Raw genomic sequence first — 25,082 nt, 5'->3', positions numbered from 1 at the left:
TCTATAGTCATATCATTAGGACTCAGGACAGTGATCTATAGTCATATCATTAGGACTCAGGACAGTGATCTATAGTCATATCATTAGGACTCAGGACAATGATCTATAGTCATATCATTAGGACTCAGGACAGTGATCTATAGTCATATCATTAGGACTCAGGACAGTGATCTATAGTCATATCATTAGGACTCAGGACAATGATCTATAGTCATATCATTAGGACTCAGGACAGTGATCTATATTCATATCATTAGGACTCAGGATAGTGATCTATAGTCATATCATTAGGACTCAGGACAGTGATCTATAGTCATATCATTAGGACTCAGGACAGTGATCTATAGTCATATCATTAGGACTCAGGACAATGATCTATAGTCATATCATTAGGACTCAGGACAGTGATCTATATTCATATCATTAGGACTCAGGATAGTGATCTATAGTCATATCATTAGGACAGTGATCTATAGTCATATCATTAGGACTCAGGACAATGATCTATAGTCATATCATTAGGACTCAGGACAGTGATCTATATTCATATCATTAGGACTCAGGATAGTGATCTATAGTCATATCATTAGGACTCAGGACAGTGATCTACAGTCATATCATTAGGACTCAGGACAGTGATGTATAGTCCTATCATTAGGACTCAGGACAGTGATCTATAGTCCTATCATTAGGACTCAGGACAGTGATCTATAGTCATATCATTAGGACTCAGGACAGTGATCTATAGTCATATCATTAAGACTCAGGACAGGGATCTATAGTCATATCATTAGGACTCAGGACAGTGATCTATAGTCATATCATTAGGACAGTGATCTATAGTCATATCATTAGGACAGTGATCTATAGTCATTTCATTAGGACAGTGATCTATAGTCATTTCATTAGGACTCAGGACAGTGATCTATAGTCATATCATTAGGACTCAGGACAGTGATCTATAGTCATATCATTAGGACAGTGATCTATAGTCATATCATTAGGACAGTGATCTATAGTCATATCATTAGGACAGTGATCTATAGTCATATCATTAGGACAGTGATCTATAGTCATTTCATTAGGACAGTGATCTATAGTCATTTCATTAGGACTCAGGACAGTGATCTATAGTCATATCATTAGGACTCAGGACAGTGATCTATAGTCCTATCATTAGGACTCAGGACAGTGATCTATAGTCATATCATTAGGACTCAGGACAGTGATCTATATTCATATCATTAGGACTCAGGATAGTGATCTATAGTCATATCATTAGGACTCAGGACAGTGATCTATAGTCATATCATTAGGACTCAGGACAATGATCTATAGTCATATCATTAGGACTCAGGACAATGATCTATAGTCATTTCATTAGGACTTTCATTAGGACTCAGGACAGTGATCTATAGTCATATCATTAGGACTCAGGACAGTGATCTATAGTCATATCATTAGGACTCAGGACAGTGATCTATAGTCATATCATTAGGACAGTGATCTATAGTCATATCATTAGGACTCAGGACAGTGATCTATAGTCATATCATTAGGACTCAGGACAATGATCTATAGTCATATCATTAGGACTCAGGACAGTGATCTATATTCATATCATTAGGACTCAGGATAGTGATCTATAGTCATATCATTAGGACTCAGGACAGTGATCTATAGTCATATCATTAGGACTCAGGACAGTGATCTATAGTCATATCATTAGGACTCAGGACAATGATCTATAGTCATATCATTAGGACTCAGGACAGTGATCTATATTCATATCATTAGGACTCAGGATAGTGATCTATAGTCATATCATTAGGACAGTGATCTATAGTCATATCATTAGGACTCAGGACAGTGATCTATAGTCATATCATTAGGACTCAGGACAGTGATCTATAGTCATATCATTAGGACTCAGGACAATGATCTATAGTCATATCATTAGGACTCAGGACAGTGATCTATAGTCATATCATTAGGACTCAGGACAGTGATCTATAGTCATATCATTAGGACTCAGGACAATGATCTATAGTCATATCATTAGGACTCAGGACAGTGATCTATATTCATATCATTAGGACTCAGGATAGTGATCTATAGTCATATCATTAGGACTCAGGACAGTGATCTATAGTCATATCTTTAGGACTCAGGACAGTGATCTATAGTCATATCATTAGGACTCAGGACAATGATCTATAGTCATATCATTAGGACTCAGGACAGTGATCTATATTCATATCATTAGGACTCAGGATAGTGATCTATAGTCATATCATTAGGACAGTGATCTATAGTCATATCATTAGGACTCAGGACAATGATCTATAGTCATATCATTAGGACTCAGGACAGTGATCTATATTCATATCATTAGGACTCAGGATAGTGATCTATAGTCATATCATTAGGACTCAGGACAGTGATCTACAGTCATATCATTAGGACTCAGGACAGTGATGTATAGTCCTATCATTAGGACTCAGGACAGTGATCTATAGTCCTATCATTAGGACTCAGGACAGTGATCTATAGTCATATCATTAGGACTCAGGACAGTGATCTATAGTCATATCATTAAGACTCAGGACAGGGATCTATAGTCATATCATTAGGACTCAGGACAGTGATCTATAGTCATATCATTAGGACAGTGATCTATAGTCATATCATTAGGACAGTGATCTATAGTCATTTCATTAGGACAGTGATCTATAGTCATTTCATTAGGACTCAGGACAGTGATCTATAGTCATATCATTAGGACTCAGGACAGTGATCTATAGTCATATCATTAGGACAGTGATCTATAGTCATATCATTAGGACAGTGATCTATAGTCATATCATTAGGACAGTGATCTATAGTCATATCATTAGGACAGTGATCTATAGTCATTTCATTAGGACAGTGATCTATAGTCATTTCATTAGGACTCAGGACAGTGATCTATAGTCATATCATTAGGACTCAGGACAGTGATCTATAGTCCTATCATTAGGACTCAGGACAGTGATCTATAGTCATATCATTAGGACTCAGGACAGTGATCTATATTCATATCATTAGGACTCAGGATAGTGATCTATAGTCATATCATTAGGACTCAGGACAGTGATCTATAGTCATATCATTAGGACTCAGGACAATGATCTATAGTCATATCATTAGGACTCAGGACAATGATCTATAGTCATTTCATTAGGACTTTCATTAGGACTCAGGACAGTGATCTATAGTCATATCATTAGGACTCAGGACAGTGATCTATAGTCATATCATTAGGACTCAGGACAGTGATCTATAGTCATATCATTAGGACAGTGATCTATAGTCATATCATTAGGACTCAGGACAGTGATCTATAGTCATATCATTAGGACTCAGGACAATGATCTATAGTCATATCATTAGGACTCAGGACAGTGATCTATATTCATATCATTAGGACTCAGGATAGTGATCTATAGTCATATCATTAGGACTCAGGACAGTGATCTATAGTCATATCATTAGGACTCAGGACAGTGATCTATAGTCATATCATTAGGACTCAGGACAATGATCTATAGTCATATCATTAGGACTCAGGACAGTGATCTATATTCATATCATTAGGACTCAGGATAGTGATCTATAGTCATATCATTAGGACAGTGATCTATAGTCATATCATTAGGACTCAGGACAGTGATCTATAGTCATATCATTAGGACTCAGGACAGTGATCTATAGTCATATCATTAGGACTCAGGACAATGATCTATAGTCATATCATTAGGACTCAGGACAGTGATCTATAGTCATATCATTAGGACTCAGGACAGTGATCTATAGTCATATCATTAGGACTCAGGACAATGATCTATAGTCATATCATTAGGACTCAGGACAGTGATCTATATTCATATCATTAGGACTCAGGATAGTGATCTATAGTCATATCATTAGGACTCAGGACAGTGATCTATAGTCATATCATTAGGACTCAGGACAGTGATCTATAGTCATATCATTAGGACTCAGGACAATGATCTATAGTCATATCATTAGGACTCAGGACAGTGATCTATATTCATATCATTAGGACTCAGGATAGTGATCTATAGTCATATCATTAGGACAGTGATCTATAGTCATATCATTAGGACTCAGGACAGTGATCTATAGTCATATCATTAGGACTCAGGACAGTGATCTATAGTCATATCATTAGGACTCAGGACAATGATCTATAGTCATATCATTAGGACTCAGGACAGTGATCTATAGTCATATCATTAGGACTCAGGACAGTGATCTATAGTCATATCATTAGGACTCAGGACAATGATCTATAGTCATATCATTAGGACTCAGGACAGTGATCTATATTCATATCATTAGGACTCAGGATAGTGATCTATAGTCATATCATTAGGACTCAGGACAGTGATCTACAGTCATATCATTAGGACTCAGGACAGTGATGTATAGTCCTATCATTAGGACTCAGGACAGTGATCTATAGTCCTATCATTAGGACTCAGGACAGTGATCTATAGTCATATCATTAGGACTCAGGACAGTGATCTATAGTCATATCATTAAGACTCAGGACAGTGATCTATAGTCATATCATTAGGACTCAGGACAGTGATCTATAGTCATATCATTAGGACAGTGATCTATAGTCATATCATTAGGACAGTGATCTATAGTCATTTCATTAGGACAGTGATCTATAGTCATTTCATTAGGACTCAGGACAGTGATCTATAGTCATATCATTAGGACTCAGGACAGTGATCTATAGTCATATCATTAGGACAGTGATCTATAGTCATATCATTAGGACAGTGATCTATAGTCATATCATTAGGACAGTGATCTATAGTCATATCATTAGGACAGTGATCTATAGTCATTTCATTAGGACAGTGATCTATAGTCATTTCATTAGGACTCAGGACAGTGATCTATAGTCATATCATTAGGACTCAGGACAGTGATCTATAGTCCTATCATTAGGACTCAGGACAGTGATCTATAGTCATATCATTAGGACTCAGGACAGTGATCTATATTCATATCATTAGGACTCAGGATAGTGATCTATAGTCATATCATTAGGACTCAGGACAGTGATCTATAGTCATATCATTAGGACTCAGGACAATGATCTATAGTCATATCATTAGGACTCAGGACAATGATCTATAGTCATTTCATTAGGACTTTCATTAGGACTCAGGACAGTGATCTATAGTCATATCATTAGGACTCAGGACAGTGATCTATAGTCATATCATTAGGACTCAGGACAGTGATCTATAGTCATATCATTAGGACAGTGATCTATAGTCATATCATTAGGACTCAGGACAGTGATCTATAGTCATATCATTAGGACTCAGGACAATGATCTATAGTCATATCATTAGGACTCAGGACAGTGATCTATATTCATATCATTAGGACTCAGGATAGTGATCTATAGTCATATCATTAGGACTCAGGACAGTGATCTATAGTCATATCATTAGGACTCAGGACAGTGATCTATAGTCATATCATTAGGACTCAGGACAATGATCTATAGTCATATCATTAGGACTCAGGACAGTGATCTATATTCATATCATTAGGACTCAGGATAGTGATCTATAGTCATATCATTAGGACAGTGATCTATAGTCATATCATTAGGACTCAGGACAGTGATCTATAGTCATATCATTAGGACTCAGGACAGTGATCTATAGTCATATCATTAGGACTCAGGACAATGATCTATAGTCATATCATTAGGACTCAGGACAGTGATCTATAGTCATATCATTAGGACTCAGGACAGTGATCTATAGTCATATCATTAGGACTCAGGACAATGATCTATAGTCATATCATTAGGACTCAGGACAGTGATCTATATTCATATCATTAGGACTCAGGATAGTGATCTATAGTCATATCATTAGGACTCAGGACAGTGATCTACAGTCATATCATTAGGACTCAGGACAGTGATGTATAGTCCTATCATTAGGACTCAGGACAGTGATCTATAGTCCTATCATTAGGACTCAGGACAGTGATCTATAGTCATATCATTAGGACTCAGGACAGTGATCTATAGTCATATCATTAAGACTCAGGACAGTGATCTATAGTCATATCATTAGGACTCAGGACAGTGATCTATAGTCATATCATTAGGACAGTGATCTATAGTCATATCATTAGGACAGTGATCTATAGTCATTTCATTAGGACAGTGATCTTTAGTCATTTCATTAGGACTCAGGACAGTGATCTATAGTCATATCATTAGGACTCAGGACAGTGATCTATAGTCATATCATTAGGACAGTGATCTATAGTCATATCATTAGGACAGTGATCTATAGTCATATCATTAGGACAGTGATCTATAGTCATATCATTAGGACAGTGATCTATAGTCATTTCATTAGGACAGTGATCTATAGTCATTTCATTAGGACTCAGGACAGTGATCTATAGTCATATCATTAGGACTCAGGACAGTGATCTATAGTCCTATCATTAGGACTCAGGACAGTGATCTATAGTCATATCATTAGGACTCAGGACAGTGATCTATATTCATATCATTAGGACTCAGGATAGTGATCTATAGTCATATCATTAGGACTCAGGACAGTGATCTATAGTCATATCATTAGGACTCAGGACAATGATCTATAGTCATATCATTAGGACTCAGGACAATGATCTATAGTCATTTCATTAGGACTTTCATTAGGACTCAGGACAGTGATCTATAGTCATATCATTAGGACTCAGGACAGTGATCTATAGTCATATCATTAGGACTCAGGACAGTGATCTATAGTCATATCATTAGGACAGTGATCTATAGTCATATCATTAGGACTCAGGACAGTGATCTATAGTCATATCATTAGGACTCAGGACAATGATCTATAGTCATATCATTAGGACTCAGGACAGTGATCTATATTCATATCATTAGGACTCAGGATAGTGATCTATAGTCATATCATTAGGACTCAGGACAGTGATCTATAGTCATATCATTAGGACTCAGGACAGTGATCTATAGTCATATCATTAGGACTCAGGACAATGATCTATAGTCATATCATTAGGACTCAGGACAGTGATCTATATTCATATCATTAGGACTCAGGATAGTGATCTATAGTCATATCATTAGGACAGTGATCTATAGTCATATCATTAGGACTCAGGACAGTGATCTATAGTCATATCATTAGGACTCAGGACAGTGATCTATAGTCATATCATTAGGACTCAGGACAATGATCTATAGTCATATCATTAGGACTCAGGACAGTGATCTATAGTCATATCATTAGGACTCAGGACAGTGATCTATAGTCATATCATTAGGACTCAGGACAATGATCTATAGTCATATCATTAGGACTCAGGACAGTGATCTATATTCATATCATTAGGACTCAGGATAGTGATCTATAGTCATATCATTAGGACTCAGGACAGTGATCTATAGTCATATCATTAGGACTCAGGACAGTGATCTATAGTCCTATCATTAGGACTCAGGACAGTGATCTATAGTCCTATCATTAGGACTCAGGACAGTGATCTATAGTCATATCATTAGGACTCAGGACAGTGATCTATAGTCATATCATTAAGACTCAGGACAGTGATCTATAGTCATATCATTAGGACTCAGGACAGTGATCTATAGTCATATCATTAGGACAGTGATCTATAGTCATATCATTAGGACAGTGATCTATAGTCATTTCATTAGGACAGTGATCTATAGTCATTTCATTAGGACTCAGGACAGTGATCTATAGTCATATCATTAGGACTCAGGACAGTGATCTATAGTCATATCATTAGGACAGTGATCTATAGTCATATCATTAGGACAGTGATCTATAGTCATATCATTAGGACAGTGATCTATAGTCATATCATTAGGACAGTGATCTATAGTCATTTCATTAGGACAGTGATCTATAGTCATTTCATTAGGACTCAGGACAGTGATCTATAGTCATATCATTAGGACTCAGGACAGTGATCTATAGTCCTATCATTAGGACTCAGGACAGTGATCTATAGTCATATCATTAGGACTCAGGACAGTGATCTATATTCATATCATTAGGACTCAGGATAGTGATCTATAGTCATATCATTAGGACTCAGGACAGTGATCTATAGTCATATCATTAGGACTCAGGACAATGATCTATAGTCATATCATTAGGACTCAGGACAATGATCTATAGTCATTTCATTAGGACTTTCATTAGGACTCAGGACAGTGATCTATAGTCATATCATTAGGACTCAGGACAGTGATCTATAGTCATATCATTAGGACTCAGGACAGTGATCTATAGTCATATCATTAGGACAGTGATCTATAGTCATATCATTAGGACTCAGGACAGTGATCTATATTCATATCATTAGGACTCAGGATAGTGATCTATATTCATATCATTAGGACTCAGGACAGTGATCTATAGTCATATCATTAGGACTCAGGACAATGATCTATAGTCATATCATTAGGACTCAGGACAATGATCTATAGTCATTTCATTAGGACTTTCATTAGGACTCAGGACAGTGATCTATAGTCATATCATTAGGACTCAGGACAGTGATCTATAGTCATATCATTAGGACTCAGGACAGTGATCTATAGTCATATCATTAGGACAGTGATCTATAGTCATATCATTAGGACTCAGGACAGTGATCTATAGTCATATCATTAGGACTCAGGACAATGATCTATAGTCATTTCATTAGGACTTTCATTAGGACTCAGGACAGTGATCTATAGTCATATCATTAGGACTCAGGACAGTGATCTATAGTCATATCATTAGGACTCAGGACAGTGATCTATAGTCATATCATTAGGACAGTGATCTATAGTCATATCATTAGGACTCAGGACAGTGATCTATATTCATATCATTAGGACTCAGGATAGTGATCTATAGTCATATCATTAGGACTCAGGACAGTGATCTATAGTCATATCATTAGGACTCAGGACAATGATCTATAGTCATATCATTAGGACTCAGGACAATGATCTATAGTCATTTCATTAGGACTTTCATTAGGACTCAGGACAGTGATCTATAGTCATATCATTAGGACTCAGGACAGTGATCTATAGTCATATCATTAGGACTCAGGACAGTGATCTATAGTCATATCATTAGGACAGTGATCTATAGTCATATCATTAGGACTCAGGACAGTGATCTATAGTCATATCATTAGGACTCAGGACAGTGATCTATAGTCATATCATTAGGACTCAGGACAGTGATCTATAGTCATATCATTAGGACAGTGATCTATAGTCATATCATTAGGACTCAGGACAGTGATCTATAGTCATATCATTAGGACTCAGGATAGTGATCTATAGTCATATCATTAGGACTCAGGACAGTGATCTATAGTCATATCATTAGGACTCAGGATAGTGATCTATAGTCATATCATTAGGACTCAGGACAGTGATCTATAGTCATATCATTAGGACTCAGGATAGTGATCTATAGTCATATCATTAGGACTCAGGACAGTGATCTATAGTCATATCATTAGGACTCAGGACAGTGATCTATAGTCATATCATTAGGACTCAGGACAATGATCTATAGTCATATCATTAGGACTCAGGACAATGATCTATAGTCATATCATTAGGACTCAGGACAATGATCTATAGTCATATCATTAGGACTCAGGACAATGATCTATAGTCATATCATTAGGACTCAGGACAGTGATCTATAGTCATATCATTAGGACTCAGGACAGTGATCTATAGTCATATCATCAGGACAGTGATCTATAGTCATATCATTAGGACTCAGGACAGTGATCTATAGTCATATCATTAGGACTCAGGACAGTGATCTATAGTCATATCATTAGGACTCAGGATAGTGATCTATAGTCATATCATTAGGACAGTGATCTATAGTCATATCATTAGGACTCAGGACAGTGATCTATAGTCATATCATTAGGACTCAGGACAGTGATCTATAGTCATATCATTAGGACTCAGGACAGTGATCTATAGTCATTTCATTAGGACTCAGGACAGTGATCTATAGTCATTTCATTAGGACTCAGGACAGTGATCTATAGTCATATCATTAGGACTCAGGACAGTGATCTATAGTCATATCATTAGGACAGTGATCTATAGTCATATCATTAGGACAGTGATCTATAGTCATATCATTAGGACAGTGATCTATAGTCATATCATTAGGACAGTGATCTATAGTCATATCATTAGGACAGTGATCTATAGTCATATCATTAGGACTCAGGACAGTGATCTATAGTCATATCATTAGGACTCAGGACAGTGATCTATAGTCATATCATTAGGACTCAGGACAATGATCTATAGTCATATCATTAGGACTCAGGACAGTGATCTATAGTCATATCATTAGGACTCAGGACAGTGATCTATATTCATATCATTAGGACTCAGGACAGTGATCTATAGTCATATCATTAGGACTCAGGACAGTGATCTATAGTCATATCATTAGGACTCAGGACAATGATCTATAGTCATATCATTAGGACTCAGGACAGTGATCTATAGTCATATCATTAGGACTCAGGACAGTGATCTATAGTCATATCATTAGGACTCAGGATAGTGATCTATAGTCATATCATTAGGACTCAGGACAGTGATCTATAGTCATATCATTAGGACTCAGGACAGTGATCTATAGTCATATCATTAGGACTCAGGACAGTGATCTATAGTCATATCATTAGGACTCAGGACAGTGATCTATAGTCATATCATTAGGACTCAGGACAGTGATCTATAGTCATATCATTAGGACTCAGGACAGTGATCTATAGTCATATCATTAGGACAGTGATCTATAGTCATTTCATTAGGACTCAGGACAGTGATCTATAGTCATATCATTAGGACTCAGGACAGTGATCTATAGTCATATCATTAGGACTCAGGACAGTGATCTATAGTCATATCATTAGGACTCAGGACAATGATCTATAGTCATATCATTAGGACTCAGGACAGTGATCTATAGTCATATCATTAGGACTCAGGACAGTGATCTATAGTCATATCATTAGGACTCAGGACAGTGATCTATAGTCATATCATTAGGACAGTGATCTATAGTCATATCATTAGGACTCAGGACAGTGATCTATAGTCATATCATTAGGACTCAGGACAGTGATCTATAGTCATATCATTAGGACTCAGGACAGTGATCTATAGTCATATCATTAGGACAGTGATCTATAGTCATATCATTAGGACTCAGGACAGTGATCTATAGTCATATCATTAGGACAGTGATCTATAGTCATATCATTAGGACTCAGGACAGTGATCTATAGTCATATCATTAGGACTCAGGACAGTGATCTATAGTCATATCATTAGGACTCAGGACAGTGATCTATAGTCATTTCATTAGGACTCAGGACAGTGATCTATAGTCATTTCATTAGGACTCAGGACAGTGATCTATAGTCATATCATTAGGACTCAGGACAGTGATCTATAGTCATATCATTAGGACAGTGATCTATAGTCATATCATTAGGACAGTGATCTATAGTCATATCATTAGGACAGTGATCTATAGTCATATCATTAGGACAGTGATCTATAGTCATATCATTAGGACAGTGATCTATAGTCATATCATTAGGACTCAGGACAGTGATCTATAGTCATATCATTAGGACTCAGGACAGTGATCTATAGTCATATCATTAGGACTCAGGACAATGATCTATAGTCATATCATTAGGACTCAGGACAGTGATCTATAGTCATATCATTAGGACTCAGGACAGTGATCTATATTCATATCATTAGGACTCAGGACAGTGATCTATAGTCATATCATTAGGACTCAGGACAGTGATCTATAGTCATATCATTAGGACTCAGGACAATGATCTATAGTCATATCATTAGGACTCAGGACAGTGATCTATAGTCATATCATTAGGACTCAGGACAGTGATCTATAGTCATATCATTAGGACTCAGGATAGTGATCTATAGTCATATCATTAGGACTCAGGACAGTGATCTATAGTCATATCATTAGGACTCAGGACAGTGATCTATAGTCATATCATTAGGACTCAGGACAGTGATCTATAGTCATATCATTAGGACTCAGGACAGTGATCTATAGTCATATCATTAGGACTCAGGACAGTGATCTATAGTCATATCATTAGGACTCAGGACAGTGATCTATAGTCATATCATTAGGACAGTGATCTATAGTCATTTCATTAGGACTCAGGACAGTGATCTATAGTCATATCATTAGGACTCAGGACAGTGATCTATAGTCATATCATTAGGACTCAGGACAGTGATCTATAGTCATATCATTAGGACTCAGGACAATGATCTATAGTCATATCATTAGGACTCAGGACAGTGATCTATAGTCATATCATTAGGACTCAGGACAGTGATCTATAGTCATATCATTAGGACTCAGGACAGTGATCTATAGTCATATCATTAGGACAGTGATCTATAGTCATATCATTAGGACTCAGGACAGTGATCTATAGTCATATCATTAGGACTCAGGACAGTGATCTATAGTCATATCATTAGGACTCAGGACAGTGATCTATAGTCATATCATTAGGACAGTGATCTATAGTCATATCATTAGGACTCAGGACAGTGATCTATAGTCATATCATTAGGACTCAGGACAGTGATCTATAGTCATATCATTAGGACTCAGGACAATGATCTATAATCATTTCATTAGGACTTTCATTAGGACGTCCAGTAGACTGTTTTGGCCCTAGGCGTACCGTGTGTGTCTGCGTCTGGTGTGTGTGTGTACTCACTCGGAGCATGGGTCCGTTCAGGAACACGTGTGGTTCGTCACACACCACACAGAACTCATTCAGGACCGGAGTCCTCTGCTCAGCATACTCCATGGTCTGAAGAGACAACACGCCATAACACATGTCAGTGGATCAAACCTTATTATGGGGGTGGCTTTCCCAAAGCCTTCACAGCTAAAGGTTAATAGTTGACAACACAAACAAAAAACGCAAACCAACAGACACTACACAAATACACATTTATCCCTCCCCTCCCCCCGTAGTGTACAGCATGTATTGTCGGCAGTATTTACCTGAACAAGGAAGCCTCTGTCTCTTATCGGTATAGACTTGGCCCCATTGTTTGGCTGTAGAGGAAGAGAGGGCTGTTTAATCATCAGATATGATATGAGTTAAACCAGGTTTATTTCTATAAATTATTATATTATTTTACATGTCTGTGCACCAAAATGGGTTAACAATTCATGTTTCCAATATGACAAATAACGATCAACCAATCGTGAGAGGACTACTGACAGCCAACCAATCACGATCAACCAATCACGAGCTGCCTTACTGACCGGTGGTGGCGTGGCAAGCGAGGGGGCGAGGATCCCGATGAGCCCTGAGGTAAGAGAGAGACGCCTCCCCTCGGTTGGAGAAACAGAGTCCTTGAAGATGTCCACAGCCTTGCCCATCTTGGTACTGCTGGAGTAGGACCTGCAGTAACATGGAGTCACATGTATTGATGAGGTATTAGGACCTGCAGTAACATGGAGTCACATGTATTGATGAGGTATTAGGACCTGCAGTAACATGGAGTCACATGTATTGATGAGGTATTAGGACCTGCAGTAACATGGAGTCACATGTATTGATGAGGTATTAGGACCTGCAGTAACATGGAGTCACATGTATTGATGAGGTATTAGGACCTGCAGTAACATGGAGTCACATGTATTGATGAGGTATTAGGACCTGCAGTAACATGGAGTCACATGTATTGATGAGGTATTAGGACCTGCAGTAACATGGAGTCACATGTATTGATGAGGTATTAGGACCTGCAGTAACATGGAGTCACATGTATTGATGAGGTATTAGGACCTGCAGTAACATGGAGTCACATGTATTGATGAGGTATTAGGACCTGCAGTAACATGGAGTCACATGTATTGATGAGGTATTAGGACCTGCAGTAACATGGAGTCACATGTATTGATGAGGTATTAGGACCTGCAGTAACATGGAGGAATTTATGAGGTTTGTCTGTTTATTTATTAAACACATTTTTCCTTTGGCGGATTACAGTTCAGGCGCTACCATAGGCTTCTATGGAATGCGGTTTCTCATCTGGGTAAAGCCATAACAAAAGGGTGATAACAATCTCCCAAAAAGACTGCAACAACAAAAGTATTTTTCTATTGCTATTTCCTCTAATAAAAAGAGCACCAATGCATTCTAAAATACTTTTGTTGTTGAGGTGTATTTGGCAGATGCCATCACCCTCTCTTTTTCGTATTATCACATCTTACCTGCTGAGCAGGTGGTGGTGTTTCAGTCCATCCAGCTCCTCCGTCCTGATAGAACCAGAGCACGACCTACTGAGCAGCCTGTGGTGCTTCAAACCACCTCCAAGACTACCTCCTCCACCACGCAGGCCCATCCCACCACCACCTCCTCCCCCACCAGTGTGCTCACAGCGGGGGTCGCCGGAGCACGAGCGAGGCAGGAGCTTGTGGGGAGCGGGGCGGAGGTCCTCCGGTTTGACCACAGCCGAGCAGGGCCTGCCCAGGATGCGGAGGGGTTTGAGGGGCAGGGGTCCGGCGCAGGGCCCTCCTCCGTGATCCATACGGGGGTCTGCGCTAGACAGGGAGGGGCCAAGGAGACGGTGGGTGGTCTTGGTCCCAGGGACCTCTGCCTCAACCTGCTGTTTGATGGTGCTGGAGCATGTCTGACGGAGCAGGCGGTGGGATTTAGAGACGCCATCTTGTTCCGGCTTCGGCTTCTTCTTGCTCTTGACAGAGCCGGGAGGCGGGTAGCTGGGAGATCTGGGGAAAAGATTAAGATAACTTTATTGTCCAATGTACACAAACGGGGGGAACGAAGACAGTAAACCCAGGCTCAATTCTGCCTAACCAATCAGAGAGCAAGGTGGAGCTACTACCATACCAATATCATACCATATCATACCTATCTGATCCTTTTCAGATACAGTAAGTGCCTATGTGGTAAGGGACAATAATTGTCTGTAGTTTAATTATAGTGACAGACGGGTTCATATCAATACTTCTGTTTAGGGTTGAAAAATTCAGGTAACTTCAGTGGTTTTCCAGAAATCCTGGTTGGAGGATTCAGTATTTCCTGGTTGGAGGATTCAGTATTTCCTGGTTGGAGGATTCAGTATTTCCTGGTTGGAGGATTTAGTATTTCCTGGTTGGAGGATTCAGTATTTCCTGGTTGGAGGATTCAGTATTTCCTGGTTGGAGGATTCAGTATTTCCTGGTTGGAGGATTCAGTATTTCCTGGTTGGAGGATTCAGTATTTCCTAGTTGGAGGATTCAGTATTTCCTGGTTGGAGGATTCAGTATTTCCTGCTTATTCCCTCCTGATCCCGGGAATCTTCCAAGCAGGATTTCTAGAAAATCAGTGAATTTTAGGAAAGTTACCTGCATTTTGCAACCCTACTTCTGTTAGACATCAAATGTCAGTGCTGTGAAAATGACAGTGCTATGATGTTCTCTGACCTGCGGAGGGTTGAGAAGATGTGGAGGGGAGATTTGACCTTCTTCTTGTTCTTGTTTTTGTTGTGAAGGGAGTTGAGTTTCTCCTCACTTTGGTGTTTCCACTGCTGGGTGACAAATGTCTGCATTATCCTGGAGAGAAACAAGGACCAAATGTCTGCATTATCCTGGAGAAAAACCAGGACCAAATGTCTGCATTATCCTGGAGAAAAACCAGGAACAAATGTCTGCATTATCCTGGAGAAAAACCAGGAACAAATGTCTGCATTATCCTGGAGAAAAACCAGGAACAAATGTCTGCATTATCCTGGAGAGAAACAAGGAACACATGTCTGCATTATCCTGGAGAGAAACCAGGAACAAATGTCTGCATTATCCTGGAGAGAAACCAGGAACAAATGTCTGCATTATCCTGGAGAGAAACCAGGAACAAATGTCTGCATTATCCTGGAGAGAAACCAGGAACAAATGTCTGCATTATCCTGGAGAGAAACCAGGAACAAATGTCTGCATTATCCTGGAGAAACAAGGAACAAATGTCTGCATTATCCTGGAGAGAAACCAGGAACAAATGTCTGCATTATCCTGGAGAGAAACCAGGAACAAATGTCTGCATTATCCTGGAGAAACAAGGAACAAATGTCTGCAATATCCTGGAGAGAAACCAGGAAGAAATGTCTGCATTATCCTGGAGAGAAACAAGGACCAAATGTCTGCATTATCCTGGAGAAAAACCAGGAACAAATGTCTGCATTATCCTGGAGAAAAACCAGGAACAAATGTCTGCATTATCCTGGAGAAAAACCAGGAACAAATGTCTGCATTATCCTGGAGAAAAACCAGGAACAAAGGTCTGCATTATCCTGGAGAGAAACAAGGACCAAATGTCTGCATTATCCTGGAGAAAAACCAGGAACAAATGTCTGCATTATCCTGGAGAAAAACCAGGAACAAATGTCTGCATTATCCTGGAGAAAAACCAGGAACAAATGTCTGCATTATCCTGGAGAGAAACAAGGAACAAATGTCTGCATTATCCTGGAGAGAAACCAGGAACAAATGTCTGCATTATCCTGGAGAGAAACCAGGAACAAATGTCTGCATTATCCTGGAGAGAAACCAGGAACAAATGTCTGCATTATCCTGGAGAGAAACCAGGAACAAATGTCTGCATTATCCTGGAGAGAAACCAGGAACAAATGTCTGCATTATCCTGGAGAAACAAGGAACAAATGTCTGCATTATCCTGGAGAGAAACCAGGAACAAATGTCTGCATTATCCTGGAGAGAAACCAGGAACAAATGTCTGCATTATCCTGGAGAAACAAGGAACAAATGTCTGCAATATCCTGGAGAGAAACCAGGAAGAAATGTCTGCATTATCCTGGAGAGAAACCAGGAACAAATGTCTGCATTATCCTGGAGAGAAACAAGGAACAAATGTCTGCATTATCCTGGAGAGAAACCAGGAACAAATGTCTGCATTATCTGTATATTACATCTAACAAGTAATATGAGTCCTCTAGTGTATAAAGCTACATCTTAGCACCACCAAACACTTACTTCTTCAACTGATGTCCCAGTCCAAACCGGTCCTTAGTGGACATCTGGAACACGTCCACCGTGGGGACTGGGAAACACAATACACATCATGATGTAAACATAAAGCAATCCAATGTTGCTGCATGGTATGGTTTTATATGGTGCAGACAGTCCAGTGGTATGGTTTTATATGGTGCAGACAGTCCAGTGGTATGGTTTTATATGATGCAGACAGTCCAGTGGTATGGTTTTATATGGTGCAGACAGTCCAGTGGTATGGTTTTATATGGTGCAGACAGTCCAGTGGTATGGTTTTATATGGTGCAGACAGTCCAGTGGTATGGTTTTATATGATGCAGACAGTCCAGTGGTATGGTTTTATATGGTGCAGACAGTCCAGTGGTATGGTTTTATATGGTGCAGACAGTCCAGTGGTATGGTTTTATATGGTGCAGACAGTCCAGTGGTATGGTTTTATATGATGCAGACAGTCCAGTGGTATGGTTTTATATGGTGCAGACAGTCCAGTGGTATGGTTTTATATGGTGCAGACAGTCCAGTGGTATGGTTTTATATGATGCTGGGTGCAGACAGTCCAGTGGTATGGTTTTATATGGTGCAGACAGTCCAGTGGTATGGTTTTATATGAGGCAGACAGTCCAGTGGTATGGTTTTATATGGTGCAGACAGTCCAGTGGTATGGTTTTATATGATGCTGGGTGCAGACAGTCCAGTGGTATGGTTTTATATGGTGCAGACAGTCCAGTGGTATGGTTTTATATGATGCAGACAGTCCAGTGGTATGGTTTTATATGGTGCAGACAGTCCAGTGGTATGGTTTTATATGGTGCAGACAGTCCAGTGGTATGGTTTTATATGATGCAGACAGTCCAGTGGTATGGTTTTATATGGTGCAGACAGTCCAGTGGTATGGTTTTATATGATGCAGACAGTCCAGTGGTATGGTTTTATATGGTGCAGACAGTCCAGTGGTATGGTTTTATATGGTGCAGACAGTCCAGTGGTATGGTTTTATATGATGCTGGGTGCAGACAGTCCAGTGGTATGGTTTTATATGATGCAGACAGTCCAGTGGTATGGTTTTATATGATGCAGACAGTCCAGTGGTATGGTTTTATATGATGCTGGGTGCAGACAGTCCAGTGGTATGGTTTTATATGGTGCAGACAGTCCAGTGGTATGGTTTTATATGATGCTGGGTGCAGACAGTCCAGTGGTATGGTTTTATATGATGCAGACAGTCCAGTGGTATGGTTTTATATGGTGCAGACAGTCCAGTGGTATGGTTTTATATGATGCAGACAGTCCAGTGGTATGGTTTTATATGATGCAGACAGTCCAGTGGTATGGTTATATATGGTGCAGACAGTCCAGTGGTATGGTTTTATATGGTGCAGACAGTCCAGTGGTATGGTTTTATATGGTGCAGACAGTCCAGTGGTATGGTTTTATATGGTGCAGACAGTCCAGTGGTATGGTTTTATATGGTGCAGACAGTCCAGTGGTATGGTTTTATATGGTGCAGACAGTCCAGTGGTATGGTTTTATATGGTGCAGACAGTCCAGTGGTATGGTTTTATATGATGCTGGGTGCAGACAGTCCAGTGGTATGGTTTTATATGATGCAGACAGTCCAATGGTATGGTTTTATATGGTGCAGACAGTCCAGTGGTATGGTTTTATATGATGCAGACAGTCCAGTGGTATGGTTTTATATGGTGCAGACAGTCCAGTGGTATGGTTTTATATGATGCTGGGTGCAGACAGTCCAGTGGTATGGTTTTATATGATGCAGACAGTCCAGTGGTATGGTTTTATATGGTGCAGACAGTCCAGTGGTATGGTTTTATATGGTGCAGACAGTCCAGTGGTATGGTTTTATATGATGCAGACAGTCCAGTGGTATGGTTTTATATGGTGCAGACAGTCCAGTGGTATGGTTTTATATGATGCAGACAGTCCAGTGGTATGGTTTTATATGGTGCAGACAGTCCAGTGGTATGGTTTTATATGATGCAGACAGTCCAGTGGTATGGTTTTATATGGTGCAGACAGTCCAGTGGTATGGTTTTATATGATGCAGACAGTCCAGTGGTATGGTTTTATATGATGCAGACAGTCCAGTGGTATGGTTTTATATGATGCAGACAGTCCAGTGGTATGGTTTTATATGATGCAGACAGTCCAGTGGTATGGTTTTATATGATGCTGGGTGCAGACAGTCCAGTGGTATGGTTTTATATGATGCAGACAGTCCAGTGGTATGGTTTTATATGGTGCAGACAGTCCAGTGGTATGGTTTTATATGGTGCAGACAGTCCAGTGGTATGGTTTTATATGATGCTGGGTGCAGACAGTCCAGTGGTATGGTTTTATATGATGCTGGGTGCAGACAGTCCAGTGGTATGGTTTTATATGGTGCAGACAGTCCAGTGGTATGGTTTTATATTGTGCAGACAGTCCAGTGGTATGGTTTTATATGGTGCAGACAGTCCAGTGGTATGGTTTTATATGGTGCAGACAGTCCAGTGGTATGGTTTTATATGGTGCAGACAGTCCAGTGGTATGGTTTTATATGGTGCAGACAGTCCAGTGGTATGGTTTTATATGGTGCAGACAGTCCAGTGGTATGGTTTTATATGATGCAGACAGTCCAGTGGTATGGTTTTATATGGTGCAGACAGTCCAGTGGTATGGTTTTATATGGTGCAGACAGTCCAGTGGTATGGTTTTATATGGTGCAGACAGTCCAGTGGTATGGTTTTATATGGTGCAGACAGTCCAGTGGTATGGTTTTATATGGTGCAGACAGTCCAGTGGTATGGTTTTATATGGTGCAGACAGTCCAGTGGTATGGTTTTATATGATGCAGACAGTCCAGTGGTATGGTTTTATATGGTGCAGACAGTCCAGTGGTATGGTTTTATATGATGCAGACAGTCCAGTGGTATGGTTTTATATGGTGCAGACAGTCCAGTGGTATGGTTTTATATGAGGCAGACAGTCCAGTGGTATGGTTTTATATGATGCAGACAGTCCAGTGGTATGGTTTTATATGGTGCAGACAGTCCAGTGGTATGGTTTTATATGATGCAGACAGTCCAGTGGTATGGTTTTATATGGTGCAGACAGTCCAGTGGTATGGTTTTATATGAGGCAGACAGTCCAGTGGTATGGTTTTATATGGTGCAGACAGTCCAGTGGTATGGTTTTATATGATGCAGACAGTCCAGTGGTATGGTTTTATATGATGCTGGGTGCAGACAGTCCAGTGGTATGGTTTTATATGGTGCAGACAGTCCAGTGGTATGGTTTTATATGGTGCAGACAGTCCAGTGGTATGGTTTTATATGATGCTGGGTGCAGACAGTCCAGTGGTATGGTTTTATATGGTGCAGACAGTCCAGTGGTATGGTTTTATATGATGCTGGGTGCAGACAGTCCAGTGGTATGGTTTTATATGGTGCAGACAGTCCAGTGGTATGGTTTTATATGGTGCAGACAGTCCAGTGGTATGGTTTTATATGATGCTGGGTGCAGACAGTCCAGTGGTATGGTTTTATATGGTGCAGACAGTCCAGTGGTATGGTTTTATATGGTGCAGACAGTCCAGTGGTATGGTTTTATATGGTGCAGACAGTCCAGTGGTATGGTTTTATATGATGCAGACAGTCCAGTGGTATGGTTTTATATGGTGCAGACAGTCCAGTGGTATGGTTTTATATGGTGCAGACAGTCCAGTGGTATGGTTTTATATGGTGCAGACAGTCCAGTGGTATGGTTATATATGATGCAGACAGTCCAGTGGTATGGTTTTATATGGTGCAGACAGTCCAGTGGTATGGTTATATATGATGCTGGGTGCAGACAGTCCAGTGGTATGGTTTTATATGAGGCAGACAGTCCAGTGGTATGGTTTTATATGGTGCAGACAGTCCAGTGGTATGGTTTTATATGGTGCAGACAGTCCAGTGGTATGGTTTTATATGGTGCAGACAGTCCAGTGGTATGGTTTTATATGAGGCAGACAGTCCAGTGGTATGGTTATATATGATGCAGACAGTCCAGTGGTATGGTTTTATATGATGCAGACAGTCCAGTGGTATGGTTATATATGATGCTGGGTGCAGACAGTCCAGTGGTATGGTTTTATATGACGTGTGTGTGTGTGTGTGTGTGTGTGTGTGTGTGTGTGTGTGTGTGTGTGTGTGTGTGTGTGTGTGTGTGTGTGTGTCTGGTACCTGGTCCATTCAGGTACTGTGTCAGAGAGCAGTGGAGACGCACGATCACCGGCTCCCTGCGGATCACATCCCATGCTAGGGCTATTTCCTCCTGTGAAATCAAAACAGGATAATATGATGCAGCATTCAATATTCAGGGACCCATTTCAGCTTGTAAACGCTCATCTTGATCGCTACCGCCATAACATGTCCTGCCACTCCTAAAATATAACTTCTACATTTCTAAATGAAGTATTCAAAGCATAAACAAACCTCAGACATTTTCTTTCACCCAACTGCTATTTCCCTTTTTCCCCCAGACATTATAGACACAGTATTTTACATTGTTACGTTACTACATTACTTGTAAATCAGATCAAATCTAACCAGCCCATCTTCCATTGCTTTAGGAATGCAAGGCAATGAGAATGGTATAAATGGAACACTTACATTTTAGTCATTTAGCAGACGCTCTTATCCAGAGCGACTTACAGGAGCAATTAGGGTTAAGTGCCTTGCTCAAGGGCACATCGACAGATTTTTCACCTAGTCAGCTTGGGGATTAGAACCAGCGACCTTTCGGTTACTGGCACAACGCTCTTACCCACTAAGCTACCTGCCGCCCCACCGTACTTACATCTAGGAAACTGACGTCGATGTGCAGATCAATGTCCACATCATCAATCGCACCGTATTCCCTGAACAACATAAAACAGATGAACATTTCCATACATCAGAAAACATAAAAAACATGTATCTCATATATGATCTCCTGAATAAACAATTGATTCATGACGATAACACAGATACATGGAATCCATTTCCAGTCAGTCACATTAGAAATTGATTATCTCAACATCTCAACACCAGAGGTCTCTTCACAGTCACCAAGTCCAGAACAGACTATGGGAGGCGCACAGTACTACATAGAGCCATGACTACATGGAACTCTATTCCACATCAGGTAACTGATGCAAGCAGTAGAATCAGATTTTAAAAAGCAGATAAAAATACACCTTATGGAACAGTGGGGACTGTGAAGAGACACACACACAGGTACAGACACACATACATATAGACACTCACTCTACACACACGTACACATGGATGTTCTATTGTAAATATGTGATAGTGGAGTAGTGGCCTGAGGGAACACACTAAATATATTGGGTAAAGTGTTATGAAATATAATGTCATGTACTATTTTAAATTGTATATGACTGCCTTAATGTTGCTGGACCCCAGGAATAGTAGCTGCTGCCTTGGCAGGAACTAATGGGGATCCATAATAAACCCCAGGAAGAGTAGCTGCTGCCTTGGCAGGAACTAATGGGGATCCATAATAAACCCCAGGAAGAGTAGCTGCTGCCTTGGCAGGAACTAATGGGGATCCATAATAAACCCCAGGAAGAGTAGCTGCTGCCTTGGCAGGAACTAACGGGGATCCATAATAAACCCCAGGAAGAGTAGCTGCTGCCTTGGCAGGAACTAATGGGGATCCATAATAAACCCCAGGAAGAGTAGCTGCTGCATTGGCAGGAACTAATGGGGATCCATAATAAACCCCAGGAAGAGTAGCAGCTCCTTCCTTGACAGGAACTAATGGGGATCCTTGATAAACCCCAGGAAGAGTAGCTGCTGCCTTGGCAGGAACTAATGGGGATCCATAATAAGCCCCAGGAAGAGTAGCTGCTGCCTTGGCAGGAACTAATGGGGATCCATAATAAACCCCAGGAAGAGTAGCAGCTCCTTCCTTGACAGGAACTAATGGGGATCCATAATAAACCCCAGGAAGAGTAGCTGCTGCCTTGGCAGGAACTAATGGGGATCCATAATAAACCCCAGGAAGAGTAGCTGCTGCCTTGACAGGAACTAATGGGGATCCATAATAAACCCCAGGAAGAGTAGCTGCTGCCTTGACAGGAACTAATGGGGATCCATAATAAACCCCAGGAAGAGTAGCTGCTGCCTTGACAGGAACTAATGGGGATCCATAATAAACCCCAGGAAGAGTAGCTGCTGCCTTGACAGGAACTAAATGGGGATCCATAATAAACCCCAGGAAGAGTAGCTGCTGCCTTGGCAGGAACTAATGGGGATCCATAATAAACCCCAGGAAGAGTAGCTGCTGCCTTGACAGGAACTAATGGGGATCCATAATAAACCCCAGGAAGAGTAGCTGCTGCCTTGGCAGGAACTAATGGGGATCCATAATAAACCCCAGGAAGAGTAGCTGCTGCCTTGGCAGGAACTAATGGGGATCCATAATAAACCCCAGGAAGAGTAGCTGCTGCCTTGGGAGGAACTAATGGGGATCCATAATAAACCCCAGGAAGAGTAGCTGATGCCTTGGAAGGAACTAATGGGGATCCATAATAAACCCCAGGAAGAGTAGCTGCTGCCTTGGGAGGAACTAATGGGGATCCATAATAAACCCCAGGAAGAGTAGCTGCTGCCTTGGCAGGAACTAATGGGGATCCATAATAAACCCCAGGAAGAGTAGCTGCTGCCTTGGCAGGAACTAATGGGGATCCATAATAAACCTCAGGAAGAGTAGCTGCTGCCTTGGCAGGAACTAATGGGGATCCATAATAAACCCCAGGAAGAGTAGCTGCTGCCTTGGCAGGAACTAATGGGGATCCATAATAAACCCCAGGAAGAGTAGATGCTGCCTTGGAAGGAACTAATGGGGATCCATAATAAACCCCAGGAAGAGTAGCTGCTGCCTTGGGAGGAACTAATGGGGATCCATAATAAACCCCAGGAAGAGTAGCTGCTGCCTTGGCAGGAACTAATGGGGATCCATAATAAATACAAAATACAAACACCTCAACATGCCACAGAGATATTGATTTAGTCTTTCCATCTTTAAACATGTTTTAAGTTGTATATAAGCATTCCAATGAACATGCATTATTCAGCACAGCTACCCTTTAATGGTGTAGAACCCCACCCTGCTCTCCCTGATGAGTCATCAGCAGTAGGGTCTGCTACACACCACCGTCCACACACACACACTCACACAGACTCACACACACACACACACACACTCACACACACACACACACACACACACACACACACACACACACACACACACACACACACACACACACACACACACACACACACACACACACACACACACACACTCACACACACACACACACACTCACACACACACTCACACACACACACACACACACACACTCACACACACACACTCACACACACACACACACACACACTCACTCACACACTCACACACACACACACACACACACACAGACACACACACACACTCACACACACACACACACACACACACACACTGACACATGCACACACAGACTCACACACACACACACACTGACACATGCACACACAGACTCACACACACACACACTGACACATGCACACACAGACACACACACACACACACTGACACATGCTCACACACACACACACTGACACATGCACACACACACAAACACTGACTCACACACACACTGACTCACACACACTGACACATGCACACACACTGACTCACACACACACACACACACACTGAATCACACACACACACACAAACACTGAATCACACACACAC

General features: G+C 40.6%; 1 protein-coding gene across 2 annotated transcripts in view; it reads right to left on the bottom strand.

Moving 5' to 3' along the window:
- Positions 1 to 25,082, bottom strand: part of parp8 (poly (ADP-ribose) polymerase family, member 8) — an 86,051-nt gene that overhangs the window by 28,184 nt on the left and 32,785 nt on the right. For both annotated transcript variants that reach the window (XM_084176522.1, XM_084176523.1), the window contains exons 8-15: positions 22,110 to 22,170; positions 21,494 to 21,584; positions 17,253 to 17,319; positions 15,693 to 15,821; positions 14,481 to 14,996; positions 13,527 to 13,665; positions 13,260 to 13,313; positions 12,967 to 13,062 (exon numbers count right to left, since the gene is read on the bottom strand). In XM_084176522.1, coding sequence (XP_084032648.1) covers positions 12,967 to 13,062; positions 13,260 to 13,313; positions 13,527 to 13,665; positions 14,481 to 14,996; positions 15,693 to 15,821; positions 17,253 to 17,319; positions 21,494 to 21,584; positions 22,110 to 22,170 — 1,153 coding nt within the window. The remainder of the gene's footprint in view (positions 1 to 12,966; positions 13,063 to 13,259; positions 13,314 to 13,526; positions 13,666 to 14,480; positions 14,997 to 15,692; positions 15,822 to 17,252; positions 17,320 to 21,493; positions 21,585 to 22,109; positions 22,171 to 25,082) is intronic.

The sequence above is a fragment of the Coregonus lavaretus genome (assembly GCF_964263955.1).
Source record: "Coregonus lavaretus genome assembly, chromosome: 14".
NCBI classification, from domain to species: Eukaryota; Metazoa; Chordata; class Actinopteri; order Salmoniformes; family Salmonidae; genus Coregonus; species Coregonus lavaretus.
This window is presented reverse-complemented; position numbering and strand designations above follow the sequence as displayed.